Below are 17,733 nucleotides of genomic sequence, written 5' to 3'. Positions count from 1 at the left end.
GTTTTAGAGGAAGGACATGAGTCCCTACATCCTCGTCTCAAGTCAGCACCTGAGACCCTTTTTTTCGCTTGGATCATTCTTCTCAAAGTTGTTCTTTGCTACAGAATTGCTTCCATTAGTCAAAAACTGTATTTGTAAAGTAAATCAGGCTAAGGAAGGGCCCATACACTGACAAGCGACTGCTAGCACATCCCTCGGATGGTTTTGGCCTGGATCAGCTACCACTACTTCAGTGCTTGGCCATGATTTGGGGTCTAGCTTGGGTCAGAGCTTATTCCTGATTGAGCGTTTGGATGTGGTCCTGCTTGTTTGGAAGGAAGCTGTAGGGAAGTTTAGCTGTATTGTCATTTTAGCTGAAAGGAGACTGAATCGTGGTGTGCCAGTTGGCATCAGGACCTGAGAACAGTCCCTGACCATTTCATTTACTAGTGTAAAAACTGGGCAAAGGGTCTCTGACTTGGTTTGGAGCCAGATGAGAGGGCAAATGAGACACAGAACAACAAGTCCAGTCCATTGCTGCTATGTGAATTCCTACTGCTGAGAATGACTGGCAAGGGGCAATCACCAGCAGTGACAAAGCCAACACAACTGGTATGCCCAGTTGTCTGTGGGAGTAATGAACAGTGCGGTAATTGTGGCTCAGGTGGTGGATGGTAACTGGTTACCAGAGAAAATGGTTTATGAGCATGAATTCACAGTGCGGCAGGCTGGAAAAGATACCTCTCTGTTGCTACAGACTTTAAGCTAAGACTTCCTTGAGATCTAAAGGAGAAAGAAGGCCCTTTTTAGATCTCATTACCAAAGTAGGCAATCTTGCTGATTGCTGACTTCAATAAGGTCCTCAAAGTACGATACCTCATTAACAAATGGAGGAAACTTTGGGAAATCCAGTATTGCTTGGTTTATGTTCAGTCATCTCCTAATCATTTGTTGGCACTGTGCTGTTTGTAAGCCTGAGAAGTTTACTTATTTTCTAGGAAGAGACAAAGTTTTTAGGACTCTGTAATGGTCCTCAATCACAGAAGACAAGTTTTTATTTTTACACTTCCCAGTTTCAGTATTTCTTTGCTCAAATGGACATTCAAGTGTCCATATACGTAATTTAAAAATGGAGGTACCAATTCAATTGCTCAAATGAAAAAAAAGTTGCCAGGTAACTTAAAAGTGTAAAAATGAGCTCCCTGGTATAGCTGGCTTTTCAATAGCTGTCGTGCTACCTTTCACAGCTGTAGCCATAGTTGTATCCATAGACAGTACATAATCCACACTCGTTCTTTTGTCGTTGTTTTGCTTAATTTTTTTCAATAATGTATTACGCTTTTTAAATTCCAACTATCATTTTATTTATGCTCATTTTGTCATTTTTGGCAATTCTGGAATTTTTTTGTAAGACACTGTGTATGATTTGCTTAGTTTCTTAAAGAAAGAGATTGCATCATAGAGAGGACAAATTCGACCTCTTTGTACTGCTACAAAAGTATGAATGGGAGTTTAGAGGTAGGCCAGGATTCTCTAAATTTAGAGGAAATGCAGATACTTTGCAAAATTGCTTTCTGTCAGCTGGAAGGCTTTATGAAGGCAGAAGAGAGACATTTTCTAAGTGCTGAACCAGAGGTCTAGATACATGTTTTCATATGGAATTAATATACACCAAATGTCATAATCTTCCTGGAAGTCTCACCAAGGCTTTGATGAATAATAGTAATACATGATTCCTGTCCCTTATACCACTGTGTTCAGTCCATTGCTTAAGTGCACCAGTCCCTTCAAAGAACCACCTGGAAAAACAGAGCATTTGCAATGTGCTGATACAGGTCAAAGCTGAGCTTGTTTCAGATTGAAAGAAAAATTACCATAGCTTTGTTTCTCTTTAGTGTATGTGCTCACTGCTGGCTTCAGGGCTGTCTTTCTTATAGTCTTAAATTGAGCTCTTCAGCAACCCCACATGAAACAATTTTCTGTGTTTACATTCTCTGGTGCTGCTAGTAAGTCTACAGTTAAAAAACCAGGGCAGTCTATAACCTAACTAGTTACTCTGCACATAGAATTTCCCAGTGCATCTTTCAGGTGCCTGTGTTCCTGATGGCTCTTTGGCAGAGCCTCACAGCCCTAGGTGATTTGTCCTGGCTTTGGGGGAGTAAGCAAAAAGCAGCACCATGGAGGTAAGCACTGTCCTGTGTTTTGGCTGAACTCAGCTGCTAGTGTGAGGAAGGAGAACCTTGTCATGTAATAATACAGATGGCTGTTCTGGAGCATGTCATGGGCCCTCAGGGAGTAACCTCAGTGCAGTTTCCAGTGTAAAAACAGGTGAAAGAGACTGGCAAGACCTCAAATGGGAACATAGACAACAGAGCCATATGCAACAAAACTATCACAGAAATTGCTATATTTACTATTCAATGTATTACTCATTACTTTTTCCGTATGATGGTTCTGAGAACTTAGGTGGCTAGCATAAAGTACCCAGTACTTACAGAATCAGAAAAGCCAACTGAAGCAAGTATAGCTTCTTTATGTGCTGCTGTACATGATTAATAACTAGTTCCTGAAGGAGAGATGGTACTGTTTGATAACTAGTATCCTCATGGCACATAGTAGGATGCAGAAGATGTAGTGTGACACTCTGGGCTTTTGATTGGGCTGTAAATCTTGGTCCTTTTCTTTCAAAGTTGTGCCTAAGCCATCTTTTTTTTTCAAAAAAAAAAAAGAGGCAGCCAACTTAATGTTTTGTTGCAAATGCCTGATAATGTCTCTTGTGTTTGTCTCCAGTGCACTTAAAAACAAAAGATTATGCAGTGTGGTGAGGCTATTGGTTGCAGCATTGTGAATTTTTGAATGGTCCATCCCAGGGTGCAGGAAATCAAGTGAAGGTGATATTAGAGGAATGTAGAGACACTGTCAGAACATACAGGGATGGGGTTAGAAAAGCCAAAATCCACCTGGAGCTGAATCTGGTGAGGGACATTAAAAGGCAACAAGAAGGGCTTCTACAGCAGCAAAATGAAGATGAGGGAAAATGAGGGTGAATGGTGCAGGGAACCTCTTTTATAACATTCTCCTAGACAAGCTGATGAAGTATGGGCTAAATAACTGGACAGTGAGGTTGGCTGAAAACTGGCTGATGAACTATCAGGCTCAAACAGTTGTTATCAGCAGCACAAAGTCCATCTGGAGGCTGGTGACTAGCGGTATACCTGTCAGGGAAGAGCAAGGGCCAGCTGCTCTGAGGGACTGGGAGCCAGGAACCAAGCACAATAGCACAGCCCATAGGGCAGGGGCCCCACCAGCCAGGGCCCAGTTCAACAGTACCTGAGCAAAGTGACCAGAACAAGCCTGGGGATGGCAGCTGGGATCAACCATCCAAATATGGGTCCAGACCATCCAACAGGTTTGGACTGACAAGGCAGGTCTGATATTAAGCTGGGAAGTCAATCCACAGATCTAGTGATCATGAGGCAAGTAAGTGATGAGGGAAGTGCAAGGTCAAGCCAGGACGTCAGGCCACAAATGAGGGTTAAGATCAAGAGGGTCCACAGCCATGCACAGCTGTGACAGAGCTGGATACCGCTACAACATAGTTCAGGCAGGGACTCCAGGTCCGGATCTGAGGTTAGGTGGAGCTCCTGGGCCCATGGGCAGGGCTGTGGTTGGAAGCCCCAGGTGAAGCTCATCAGGGTAATGAAGGCCTATTAACACACTCAGGCTCTGATAGGACTCCAGGGGTCAACACTTGGCCAATTGTGTTTAACATCTTCATTACTGACCTGGATGAGGTCAACAGGTCAAGGGAGGGGATCCTTCCCCTCTACTCAGCACTGGTGATGCCACACCTGGACTGCTGGGTCCAGTGCTGGGCCCCTCAGTATGAGAGAAACATGGACATACTGGAGCAGGGGCTGTGAAGACGATTAAGGGATTGGAGCGTGTGTCAAATGGAGGGGGGCTGAGAGAGCTGGGACTGTTCAGCCTGGAGATTGGGGAACAGCAAGGGCTGGCTGCTCCCTGCGGGATGGGGAGTTCTGGGGGATAACACAGCCGGCAGGGCAGGGGTGTTGCCAGCCAAGGCCCTGTCCCACAGTACCCCAGTGAGCAGGGCAGACCCAGAGATCGTGGCCAGGTTCAAAAACAGTCAATGTTACCAGGCAGGTTCATGGTGATGAGGCAGGTCTGAGGTGAAGCTGGGAAGCCAATCCACAGGTGGATCAACAGGGTCCATGATTGGGCACAGGAACAACCATGGTGAACTGGAGACCAGTGCTCCTCTCACATAGCTCAAGCAGGACCTGCAGCCCCCTGGGCTGGGCTGAGCTGAAATGGGGCTCCTGGGCCCTGCTCCTGGGCAGGGTGTGTGGGGAGACCCCAGCTGAGCCTGGTCAGGGCCACGAAGTAAGGCCTGTGGGTACCCCCAGGGCCCTGACAGAAGAGTAGGGGGCTGCGTGTGTGGGGCGAATCTTATTAATGTATATAAATACCTAATAGGAGGGTGTAACGAAGGAGTCTTTTCAGTGGTGTCCAGTGACAGGACAAGAACAAACTTTTTTATGAAGGTGGTCAAACACTGAACACGTTGCCTATAGAGGAAGGAGTTTCCATCCTTGGAGATATTAAAGAACCCCCCAGCACATGGCCCTGAGAAGCCTGCTTTAGTTGACTCTGCTTTGAGCAGGGGGACTGGACTAGATCTCCAGAAATCTCTAGTCCAGGTCCCTTTCAGCCTCAGCTGGTCTGTGTTTTTTCTCAGCTCTGGGGTCTGTACTTGTTAATAACAAGCAGAATCTAATGTCTCATTTTGCAGCAGAGCATTTAGGGGTTAGAAAAGGTCACTTCTGGAAGGGGAGAAAGGAAATGGTGTTCAGGTTATTTCTGTTAAACATGGAGAGTTCAGAGTCTGTTCAAGCTGTCTTTCTTCTCAGGCAAAACACAGCGAGTAAACAGGAGGTCAGAGGCAGGTATGTGCTATCAAGCAGAGCGTTTTTCCTGCTGCACTGATATGCACGGTGTTTTGTGCAACTAGTTGTGTTCTGTGCAATACGGCCATACGTGTGTGTGTGTCTGTATGCAAAGTACTAAACCTTCCATCAGGTGGATACCTCACATGCAGTAAGGGGAGTGATGTACAAAGAACCAAGTACAACAAAGAAAGTATTATACACAGTACAATGGTGGGGAATATTGCCCAACAAATGGCTTCTGTGGCCAGGCAGATTGTGTGTGACTGTGCAAGGCAGCCAGCTGATTCTTCGTTGACTACCAGTGTGCTAGTTGTGCTCTACCTCTGAACTGCCCTATATGTACTACACTCTGGAGAACAGAATGGCATGTTTTGAGCCACCTTCTTCTTTTAGAGCCTCTCATTTGCACACATTTATAGCCATATTCTATGGTGTATGTCACTGCATATTAAATAGAGATGAGTCATTTGACAAGGAGAACACCCAGCTATAGGCTGTGCTGGGCTCTGGGATCAGCCCAGCTGCTCTTCTGAATCACGTGGAATCAATACTAGCCAGGAACAAGAACACCAGGCTTTTGATGTTTGTTCACTACAACCTGGAGGTTTATTTTTCACTTACCGCAGTATTCATACCAAGAAATGCAGCCCCCTGGCATTTTAGCAGATTCAGGTTTTGATAACGCTCCATAGTTAAGAGTTCCAAGCACTGCGTTTCTTATTTTGAAGTAAAGGGTAGTGGAATAACCTTTTAGATGTGAAGTGTTTGTTTCTGCTGAGATGTTTTGATGTATTATGTGATTTTTTTTTCCCCATTGCTAGTATTAACAACAGCATATACCAAGATGTGTAGAATGAGACCTGTGGGTATCAATTCTATTTTTCTGTGTGTGATTCTAGTTGTATGGTTGTGTTAATTGACTTTGGCTATCTCAGCAATGAATCCAGGTTAGGATAATAACCAAGCTCTTTGCTTAGGTCACAGATGAGTACTTGCACTTAGAAGGTATTTGCCATGCATCTGTTTCCATGAGTGTTGTGTGTAATGAGAGGCTTCTACATCCCTGTAAAGCATGACTGATGATGACATCCAACTGGCCTAATTACCAAGAGTGTTTTATATTACAGACTTGACTGAATTATTTTAATTTTTACAGATGCTAGCAGTTTAGATCTTTGATTAAATGATTAATTAGAAGCACCAGTAACAGTGCCCCAGAAAGAGTTTTGTACTGGAACATTGCCTTGATGGTACACATAGATACACTCAAAGGTTCATTTTCCTTGTGATGTGCTTATAGAAGTACTGTTGCTGAGTTCCCAAACTTTGGTCAGGTTTCATGCATTCAGAAATTATGAGGCCAGAACTGTATAGTATGATCAACCAGCCTGGCCTCCTGAATAACATGGGTCATAAAATATCCCCAGCTATTTTATTTAAACTGATGCCTACTTTTCAGAAAAAGGTGCTGGTCTGTGTTAAAAATTGACAGCTGAGAACAGTCTACCACAACTCTTCCTGAACTATCGCAGGAACAGTTAAAAATTTGCACCTGCATTCTCATCTGAATTTGCTGAAAGCTAATTACCAGCCAGGAAACATATGTTCTTACTACCATGCTAAATTCAAGAGTCCATCATCAATGCTTTGTTGTTGTTTTTTTTTTAAATCTGCATGCTTAGGGTTGATATCATTTAATCATCTAAAAGTTAAGCATTTAACCTAAGTTAGGAATTTGGCCTCCCGCAAAGGAGAAAGATAGACACTACTTGGAAGTGATTCATTCTACTTGTCTGAGGGTGATTTGACTCTGTGGAGAGGCACATCCCTTTCTAGTTATTGCACAGTGACATCTACATCCTAGGACTAAATTAAGCCTTTTGGTCACAAAATTACACTTGGACGTTATTTCAGCTGATTATCCTCTATGACCCTGTAGTCTTTTTCAGAGATGTGGCTTTTCAAGAGATCTTCTCTATTCTCCGGTCTGTTTTCCTGTTGTCTTAGCATAGCCTTCACTCCTTGTTCTTACATGTGTATCTTCATATTTAGTCATATTGAAACAGGTATTATTTGGTTGCATCAGTGACCGTCTTTTTCAGTATTTAACATTTCTCCAACCTTTACTCTATCTGCAGTCTTTATCCAATATTATTTTATGTTTTTTCTAGGCAGCAGCAAAAAATGTTAATTAGTGTAGGACCAAGAATTGATTCTTGCGTAACCCCATTAGGACTGCTGTGACATTAATTTGCAGGTGATTTACTGGTTCAGTGACATTTATGATAAATGCTGAAGAGTCGGATGTTTGTTCATGATAGCTAGTTAAAAATGCATCCCAGTGATCAAATATTTATAATGAGCTGAAGGCTGTCACACTTCACTTCAGAATGAGATTTTCACATCTCTAGCAAAGGGAACCTTTAAATAACAGTCTTAAGTCAACCTCTACATGAAAATTTTAAGTCACCCTAAGAGCCACAGCCCCTTCCCTTGCTGGGAATAAGCATTTCGCTTAAGAACCTAAGCAAGTTTCATTTAGGGGGAAGAGTCATCTTTTAGGAGGACGAGGCATGGGGATCAGTCGCAGGCCTTCTGAGCCTTTTGTAGTCAGTGAAGCCGATGGACACTCTGCTCCAGCCAGCGCTGCGATATTCTCCTTCCCCTCATCTTCATCTTTGCATGGTCGAAATACCAGGAAAAGCACTGCATGCAGGCTTATAGGAGAGCAGGCTGGTACCAGAATGAGAAAGGTGAGTGTGGGGATGTCCAAACTGCTAAAATGTCTTCCTTCCTTTTTAGCTTCTAGCCTCCATGGTTTATTTTCCAGAGCACTTTCTTTACATGAGCTGCTCAAAAAAACTTAGATTAAAACTTAGTTTTAATTTGTGGCAGGATCACACTGGCATAACTGCAGAGCACTGCAGAGTCTGATCCTCTGTTTTCAATAACCTAAGATCCCAAACACCTGTGAAACTTCCCCATATGTTGTATTACAGAAAATATTTTTCAGCCAATTTACAAAAACAGCTAGCTTTACAATAGAACTTTCCCAAGTAAACACACACAAAAGAAGAGATGAAGAGTAACAGGAGACCCCTCCTTACAGACAGAGGACAGAGTGGTGATTGCTGACATGCAAGAGGTGGATTTCTTTCCCCTATTAACAGAAAATCTTCTGCTCACTGCTCAGGCTTCTAGACCAAGTGCAGATTTCAGAAATTTTCCTACCTGAATTCATCTTAAATATTTGCATCCTCTCAAATGAACTTTAAAATCTGATTTTTTAGTGAGATGTCCCTCTAACTGGAGGCGTTGTCCAAGGTGCACAGTCTTGTAGGGTGAGCTGCAAAGCTCCTTTCTCTGCTGTGTGCCTACAAACCTACACAGATGTGCATGTTCTTGATGCCATCCTACCTTGTGAATCCAGGTGAGGGACTGTAGGAGTTGTCTGTGCATTTAATACACCTCTTCAGTATGAAATGAGCTTGAACGCAAAGGTACACGTGTGATAGCCAACAGCTTTGCAGAACTGGCTTCTGTATACATTTCCAGCGAGCAGTGTAGAGGTGCACATTGTGTGCAGAATCATTCTTATTTTCCTTCTCATTACTTTTCATTTTCAGACTAACCTTTTTTGTTGGGATATGGTAACTATGCTTTGGTTTATATATATGCATTTTTGTAACCAAGGCAATTAATCTAATCTGGTTGCTTGCACTTTTCTGTTCTCATGAAAATTTCTTTGGAATCTCTTCTGAGGTATTCTTCTAAGAAGACTGAAAAACTCTACATGTGATAATAGGTGTGAAAAAGAAAACTCTTTTTAGATCTGGCATAATCTCGTATGTATTTAATTCATAACTGCCATATCCATGTCTGTGACTGTGATTATTGCTATTGTGGTGGTGTTTTGAACTATGTCGACATACTGTGTCATACAGGCAGTCCCAGATAAAGACTGGGACAATGCATTGTACTAGGCATTGTGCAAACCCTGACAAAAAGACTGACTCTCTTCTCCCAAAAAAGACAAATAGCTGAGCTGACAAATAAACAGGAACTTAGGAAGCCCTAGGAAATAGGTTTAACTAGCATCACTATGCAACAAAATACCTCATTCCTGCACTTTCACTCCAAAATATTCATGGTGTTCTGAGATTTGCTTTTGCATTTCAGGATTAGGGAGCTGAGTGTAAGCTGACTGTGATTTCTGCATCCATAATGAGGCCTACTTGGATAGTGCTGGGGAACTAAGCATGTCTAGCTCTCCCATCTTTTGAAAGGTTCAAATGGCAGGAGATCTCTTCCGCTTCAGAGAAGTTGCTTCCACTATTTTATGATATCCTGGTGGATGAAGAAGTGTGTAATCACAGAAAGCAAAGTATGAGAGTTTGGCCAGCTATTTGACCAGGCCATATGGAGAGCTTTGAAAAGGCAGCTTTCATCTTCTACTGCTCAGGATTTTTTTCAAATAAGAAAAAGAAGGAAGCTAATGTAATGGAAGCATAAATGTGCTGCTTCATTTTATGCATTGCAAAGACTGCTTTTACCTAGTTATACCACAGAGTTATCATTATTTGCTCTAGCGGTGTGGTTTTGGTTCAAAATGCAAAAGGTTTCTCTAGGTAAAGTGCAAATGTTGTATATCTTTTTCTCTCTTTTTTTTTTTTTTATCATTTAATTGGCAAATGAATAATGGTAAAGGATCTGAAAATGATAACTGAAATAACTCCTAAATAAATGCAAATGAAATAATAGAAATATTGGAGGGCAGATCCTCTTTTCTCTTCTGCAATATGAAGACATTCAAAAGACTACATAAGAACTATTCTTCTCTCCATGGTGAGGTAGTAAAGATTGCTTTCATTTTGTATCATTCCTCAGCAGTGTTTTCAAATATGCCAGTTTTAATATGAAGAGAGCATTGCTAGAGCTATTAGGGATACGCTTAGTGTTTGCTTCATGGACAGGGGTGCTGTGCTTCTTTGCATTTCACTTATCCCCTACTTTTTCTTTCCTGCCTTAAATTTGCAAGCAAGTAGAATACTGAAATGCTCAGGACTCCTCCTGCCCTTGAAGTTGGGTGGAAGGAGTAAAGGGTTGTATCATTCTATGTCCTTGTGCCAATGACAGACCAGTGTCTTGAGTTTGTTGCTGGCAAATTGCACTGATAGAGTTGCAGAATAAGGGAGACATTTTAAAAACAAAGATTTTTTTTGAGCAAAACATGCATTTTCAATTTGCCAACATGGATAGTGTCCATTTAGTTTTTACTACATATTCTAATACCTGAATTAGAGTCGGTGGCAGTAAACTAAAAAATCTGCCTCGCATCTGTTTTGATCCAGCTCCATGAGCTACCCGACTGAAGGGAAAATGCAGAGAGAGTCTTAGGGCAAATTTCCATTTCCCTGGTCATAGCCACTCGGTGCCAGACAGAGGCAAGTTTGCGCAGCCCAAAAGTTGCCCAATATTCAGCGACTTTTCAGGACTGTAAAGATGGTGTTAGGTTTGCTCTGATTTTTGAAAGCTCTGCAGACCTGTCAGTTGGGAGGCAGCTAACCGTAACCGTGCACAGTACAGTTGCGTGCAGATGAGAAGGTTCAGTTGCAGCTGTGGAGATTCAAGAAGCTGCACACCATTTGCTGTAGCCTGGTCTGTGAGGAGGGATAAGGGCTGTTATGGGGGCTCTGTGCACCCATAAATCCCTTTATGTGTCAGGAATTCCTCCTGTGGTTGCCTACATTGAGTTTTAGATCATATACCCCCAGATCAGGCTTGAAATAATCAAACCTCAGTGTTTTGAAAAATCTTGGTATGTTTTGCTTAGGGCTTCTTTATTAATTGCTGAGAGATTTACTGTAGCTTAGGATCAGGTAGCAAGAATTTGAGTTCATTTTACAGCTTTCCTACTCAGTGGAGTGTGATGCTATTATTTCTGCATTGTGTTACTCTCAGAGTAGATTTCAGGTCTTTTTACACCGGAGAAGCACTGAGCATCACAGGTGATGTTAGGACTGCACATTTGGCTTGCAGTTTAGGGCTGGCAAGAGAAGGATTATACCATCTGGTCTTGAGAAGTGCTTAGCATCTCCAGCAAGACATTGGATAAACTCCAGTGAAGGTCGCTGGAGAATTGATGCTGCTGAACATCACAATAGAATTGCCCATTGCATGTGATCATGGTGTGCATATAATACGAACATTATCTGTGGTCTTATCTAGACTGTGGAAACTTCTCAGCATTGCCAGAACACACATGCAGCCCCACGTGTGCTGGCTACAGTGAATGCTAGAATAGTCAGGTCAAACCCAGTTTTACCTCCTAGTCTTTCAGAGGTAAGCAGAGATTATACAATATAATGATACATGCCCTGGTTGCTGGTCTTATTATCCCCAGTGCTGTTGAAATATTTCATTAGTACTTGAGCAGTTTAGCAAACTCCCCATTTGCTGTCTGGTAAGCGTTACTAATCAGATAGTGCAAAAGCAGTCTTATGTTTCTTACTTTACCTTTGTCTTTTTTTAATCCATAATCATTGAGTGAACTGAATATGATTTTTAAAATTATACGGAAGAAAATTATCTGAGCCCCCAAACTATCCTTCACAACAAACTCTCAAAACCAATTCTAGAATATGAGGGGCAGATTTTTTTGCTAAAATTGAGAAAACAGCAGAGGTGGCTTTTAGTGGCACTACAGCATGCTTTGTGGTACACTGTGACATGGGAAAAGGATCAACAAGTGGTGAATTACATTAAAAGGCGATCTAACATAAAATTTTTGAACAAACAGATTTTGTACATGAAGGTGGCTGAATCACTCACTCGCCCTGTCTAACATTTGTTAGTATGTCAAAACAAGCAACATGCAGACAGTTTTAATAGTGTGCAGTCTCAGGGTTAATACGAAGATTCACTTGCAGGAGTCTGCGTTGCTATTTTTGGTTTTGCCATATATTTATTTGAACTTTTTTTTCCTTTTTCCATTTTGCTTTGATGAATTTCTTTTCATTAGCAGCAATAAATTGTTTAATGTTGAAAATTGGATTGGAAGAATGGACTAGGACAAGGCTTGAAAGAGATTATAGAGTAGCCACTGTAAATTGTGAAATGTACCTCTGAAAAACCTCTCAAAAATTTATTATTTATAGCAGGATATACTGCTTGATATGTGGCATTCTTAGTTCAGTATGAGTATTGCTTCAGTGCCCTAACATGATGTTATGGGGCACTGTGATTTTGCAGATGTCATCTGTCAGCTGAGATGTGTGAGATCTTAACCTCTAGTGATCAGAAATTGTCTCATGGTGTTTTTCACAAGAGAAGAGATCATACCAGTTTCAGCTGGGCCTAATCCACTTACACAAATCATCCTGCTAATTGAATTGTGCATGTTCTTCATTGCTTTCTGCTATAAAATTTTGTTGCTAAACACCATCATTTCATTGGTGAATAACACAAGCTCTGTGGATGGTTTGTTGTAATTCAAGTAGAGCAGAATAGAAAGTAATGCCTAGTCATTACATAGCCACAACTATTGCTGTAATTAAAATGTTGCTATCCTGACTACCAAAAGGAACACGAAAGATACAAAGAGAAAGGAGAAAACCAGATTTTTCGTTTTATGTCAAACCCAGAAAAATACTTTTTGCTCTGTGTAGTTTCTTTTTTTTTTGTCATGGGCAACTTTTTCATATATCTCTTATCTTCTGATAAGTTGTAGGGTACACAAGAAGTTGCAGCTCAGCATTTCAGAACCTCATTATATCTAGAGAGATGCTGAGCTCGGCAGGGTGAATAGAAAGTATTTAGGTAATCAAGCAGAAATATAGTTTAACTATCACTTAGTTATTTTATCAGTGGGTGGTATTGGCAAGAATCTAGAGCAAGGAGAATTTTGCAGTGCTAATTGATTTGAAAAGGGTTTTTTCAAAGTGATAATACATAGTGGTATAATTAATGGTAATACAGAGGAGGAAGCTGCTCCTCTGAAAGTTTAACACTTTATAAATTTGCCAATTAAAAGAAAAAACAAAAAAACCTCCACATGCATATACCATTTCTGCAAGAGGATAACTGATGGGTGACCCTGGAGAAGGATAATTTTGTTTGTAGACTGGATCCCAAAGCTGTTGGCTTTATATTTAAAGGGAAAAGGTGAGTTAATTTAACTACGTTTTGTGTCTTTTCTGGATTCCTTTAGAAGCCTGTGATTCACAGCTATCCAGCTGTCTAGCTATCACAGCTAATGATCTTTGATTGGTTTTATTGTTTTACCTACTGAGAGCATTCAATGTTTCTGCAAGAGACAAAAATTTTAATTCTGGTTCTTGGTGGACCCATCTGTGAATTTTAGTTCTGATTCTGAATCTGAGGTCGTTTTTCTTAATTCTTGCATAACTCTATACTAAATTTGAGCAAAAAGCCTCATGAGAAATCATCTCTTGTGGTTGCTCAGATTTCGATTTCTATTTCTATTTATATCTTTATATTCTATTTCTATATTTCATTTCTATGGCGTTGACTTTTCCTTTGGAGTGAGCAGTCCATGAGCTTAATATCTGTTATCGGGATGATCTGCAGAAGAAAGAGAACAATTGGTACCAGTGGGCAAATAGTGCACAGGACTGTTATGTACAGCATACTACCCCACTGTACTCTGTTCCTTGAGGATTATGAACATATTTTAATTCCCATTATATGGAACTGGATGGCTTTTAGATACAGCTGGATTCTCCCCTGGCTGTTGCAGGAAATTCATGTTTCTCAGCAGCAAAGGATCCTTCTCCAGAGAATGATCTCAGAGGGAGATGGTGTTGGTTGTATCACTGCCCTGCCTCAGGGCCTACATTTTACCTGGGGAACATAAAAACTGGGAACAGTTGCAAGTGGGATGTTATGTATTAACATATTCTCTCGCTCGCTTTCGTCTCTCCTGCTGTTTTCTTGATGATCTGTATTGGGTGTTGACAGTGGGATGGTTGCAGTTGTTTTCCACTGCTACCGCTTGCCCACTAACGAACTTTCTACTGTCAGCGATTACGAGATTTTTGCTGCACACACTAGTAGGCTTCAATCCCAGTGCATCCTGCTCTAAAAGCAGGAGTTTCTTTTCTACTCACTTTGGCTACATAGCAGATGAGAAGACACCAAAGAAGCTTGCTCATATGGTAGTACATACATGCATTTGTGTGGTGCTGTTCTTAAGCTAATGTGCTTTGTTTCTCACTAGGACTTTGTAGTCCAAGGAGTTTTAAATTGTATTTACTTGAATATGTTCTGAAAACAGAACAAACCTAGCAACCAGATCTATGTGTGAGTTTGTCTGCACAGAGTTTGTCTACGGTGTACACCTACAGAGGTGTGACCACAATACACTGCAAGCTTGAAGCCTGTGGGTGGGACACAGAGAAAGGTGTGCTTGTAGATGTACACTCAAGTCAGCAGACGGGATCTCAGTGACACTGGTTTATGTAGCTTGCCTACCACAAAAGCTAAGGCTACATATCTGGCTAGACGCATCTTTAAGTGCCTTGGCCCCATTAGGGTTAATATCAAATGGGCAAGCTGGGTTTCACTGCTTGCCTCAGCATTCCCATCTGTAAGTTACCACTTGGGATTCCTGCTTTCTTACCTCTCTTGTCGTGCATTCATTATGCACTAGTCTTAAAATGTGTTGAATAAAAAAGGTGACAGACTGATTAAACCAATACTTTACTTGTATAACATTGCCGTGTCGTTTTTGGGCAGCTGTGTCTCCCCTCTGTATTTGGTATCTCAAGGATTATTAGAAATTAATTCCTTTATAGTTGCATTTGACTTGCTATGTTTTAAGAGTGACTAAATTATATACCTCTTTAGTGAAATATTCAGTGCGTCTCATTTTGTTGTTGTTGCAGCAATCACTGAAAAGAAGAGGGAGTAAAGACCTACCAAAATCAGAAAAAAAGTCACAGCAGACACCAACAGAGGTATGTTGTAATAACAGTAGCTTGGATTCTCATGTGGAGGCTTCAGGGACACTATGGAAATGATGTACATGATTTGTAGATTTGCACTTTGCTTACTTGTTTGCTTTGCTCTTTGTTTTCCTGTATGCTGTGAAATGGAGAGCTCTTTTACCCCAGATCTGTCAGACAACACTACGTCAAGGATCACCTGAACAAACCACTGGTGCTGCGACAGAACCCACCAGCTTTCATGTACTCTATATTTTAGGCAAAATAAGTAGATGGGAGCACCAGTGAAACAAGATTATAGGCCCTTTGTGTGCTGACTTCAGGATTTTTGAACACTGTCAAGTCTATTACAGTGTTGCAAGCCTAGAAAATATAAGGATTTTTTACAAGCCCCCCATGCCCAAAATGTATTTTCTGGGAACCGTGCAAACTTTAGTCGCAAGTAAAACAGTCTTTTCCCCTCTTTTAAATTTAAGTATTTCTTTCCCTCTCTTCAATTTATTGATCAGTGAAAAAATGATTGCAGAAAAATCTCTTGGTATCTGAAGCTATGTACCTGTCATTGTTAATCTTGTAATTTAAGACCATCCACTGGAGGTCTCCTGTTTTACATCAAGTTTCTTCAAATACTACTTTTTCTTTTTTTTAAGGAGGACAATGAAGACCTGAAATGCCAGCTACAGTTTGTCAAAGAAGAAGCAGCCTTGATGAGGAAGAAAATGGCTAAGATTGATAAAGAGAAAGACAGATTTGAACATGAGCTGCAAAAATATAGATCGTTTTATGGGGATTTGGACAGTCCCTTGCCAAAAGGTGAAGCAGGTGGGCCACCTACCACAAGAGAAGCTGAACTCAAGCTTCGATTGAGACTTGTGGAGGAGGAAGCTAACATTCTTGGGAGGAAAATAGTGGAACTAGAAGTAGAAAATAGAGGACTGAAAGCAGAGCTTGATGATTTAAGAGGAGATGATTTCTCAGGGACTGCTAACCCGCTCCTGGGAGAGCAGAGTGAATCCCTGTCAGAATTACGACAGCATTTGCAGCTAGTAGAAGATGAAACAGAATTGCTGAGGAGAAATTTAGCTGATTTGGAAGAACAAAACAAGCGCATAACAGCTGAGCTGAACAAATACAAGTACAAGACTGGGGCCCATGAGAGCTCTAGGCACCATGATAATGCCAAGACAGAAGCATTACAGGAGGAGCTAAAAGCTGCACGAATGCAGATTAACGAGCTAAGTGGCAAAGTCATGCAACTCCAGTATGAGAACAGAGTCTTAATGTCCAACATGCAACGCTATGACTTGGCCTCTCATCTTGGGATCCGTGGCAGTCCCAGAGACAGTGATGCGGAAAGTGATGCAGGTAAAAAGGAGAGCGATGATGATTCCCGCCCCCCTCACCGCAAAAGGGAAGGCCCCATCGGTGGGGAAAGCGACTCCGAAGAAGTACGCAACATTCGGTGCCTGACACCCACGAGGTCTTTTTATCCGACACCATCTGGGTGGCAGAAAAGCTTCACTGACAGGCAGCAGATGAAGGACATTCGCTCTGAAGCTGAGCGGCTGGGCAAGACAATAGATCGCTTAATTTCTGACACGAGCACCATCATAACAGAGGCGAGAATTTATGTAGCTAATGGGGACCTCTTTGGACTGATGGATGAGGAAGACGATGGCAGCAGAATACGCGAGCATGAGCTTCTTTACCGGATCAACGCACAGATGAAGGCCTTCAGGAAAGAGCTCCAGGCTTTCATCGACAGACTCGAAGTCCCAAAGTCTTCAGATGATCGAAGTGCAGATGAACCTTTGTCAGTGAGTCAGGTAGATTTTTACTTATTACGGCCTACAGGTAAAAAGGCTCTGCCAAGTGAATTAAGCCTCAAATTCGATGTATGGCACATGAAAATTCTTTATTCTAGACAAAATGGACAAAAATCGCTATTTCTTAAATTATTTTAAATCCTCATTTGGCCATATGAAACCTTGTTCTACCAATGGGGCTGTTTGTGAACAGTGAATAAGTCTGGTCTCCTGGAAATTAAAAGAATTATGCTCTAGGAGGTGGCAGATTTTACTCCTTTCTGGCTTTGCAACTGCATTTCCCAGAGTTGTGCCTTCATCGCCAGTAAAGGCAGTGCAGAAAGCATTTTTGGCACATAAATGAACATGATTGTTTTCTTAGTGGTTGAGTTCCTGTTAAATTAATAAAAAGAAAATCTTACTAATTTTAAAAGGAGGAAACATTAAATTTCCAAAATTATAGAGAATATGACAAACCACAGAGGAAAATAAACCACAGAGTCACAGAGCCACACAGTATTGGAATTGCTGTAACTGATTGTAACTTGTTGAAGGCCTATGTGTCACTGCTGACATGCAGCAGTGACTAGCATCTTTTCTGTAGTTCATTTTTATGCAGAATTGTTCCAGAGAGGTTTTGGGGAGCAAATTCCGTGCTGACTCAAGACCTTTTGCCATGAAAAATGAAAATTACCTACCCTTATCTTATCATGCAATCCTATAGTTGGCAAATCTTGTTATTGCTCATGGTATTATCCAATGTTTTAGTAAGTCTCTTGCTGTGTTTATTTACTTTGTGCTGTCCTGCTAGTTTACAGTCAAGTAGTTGCCAGGTGAAGCTGAAAGCTATTATTTCTTATTCCTATCCTGACTAATTAGTCTTTTGTTTCCTTGTATCAGAAAGTCACAGACGCAGTGAGTTTAAAGCTAATCAATTACTATACATGTATTGCATGAAATCAAAGAGAAATGGCATTTAGCATGCTCACTTTCTGATCTAGCAATAGCTCT

At 41.3% G+C, this 17,733-nt stretch overlaps 1 protein-coding gene across 1 annotated transcript in view; it reads left to right on the top strand.

The window, feature by feature from the left end:
• The window catches only part of MTCL3 (MTCL family member 3), a 29,709-nt gene that overhangs the window by 11,451 nt on the left and 525 nt on the right, over positions 1-17,733 (top strand). Inside the window, exons 4-5 of the mRNA XM_075145806.1 lie at positions 14,858-14,929; positions 15,568-16,743. Coding sequence (XP_075001907.1) covers positions 14,858-14,929; positions 15,568-16,743 — 1,248 coding nt within the window. The remainder of the gene's footprint in view (positions 1-14,857; positions 14,930-15,567; positions 16,744-17,733) is intronic.

This window comes from Calonectris borealis, chromosome 3 (assembly GCF_964195595.1).
Source record: "Calonectris borealis chromosome 3, bCalBor7.hap1.2, whole genome shotgun sequence".
In the NCBI taxonomy this organism is placed as follows: Eukaryota; Metazoa; Chordata; class Aves; order Procellariiformes; family Procellariidae; genus Calonectris; species Calonectris borealis.
The sequence above is the reverse complement of the archived record's forward strand: the minus strand, read 5'-3'. Positions and strand labels throughout refer to the sequence as shown.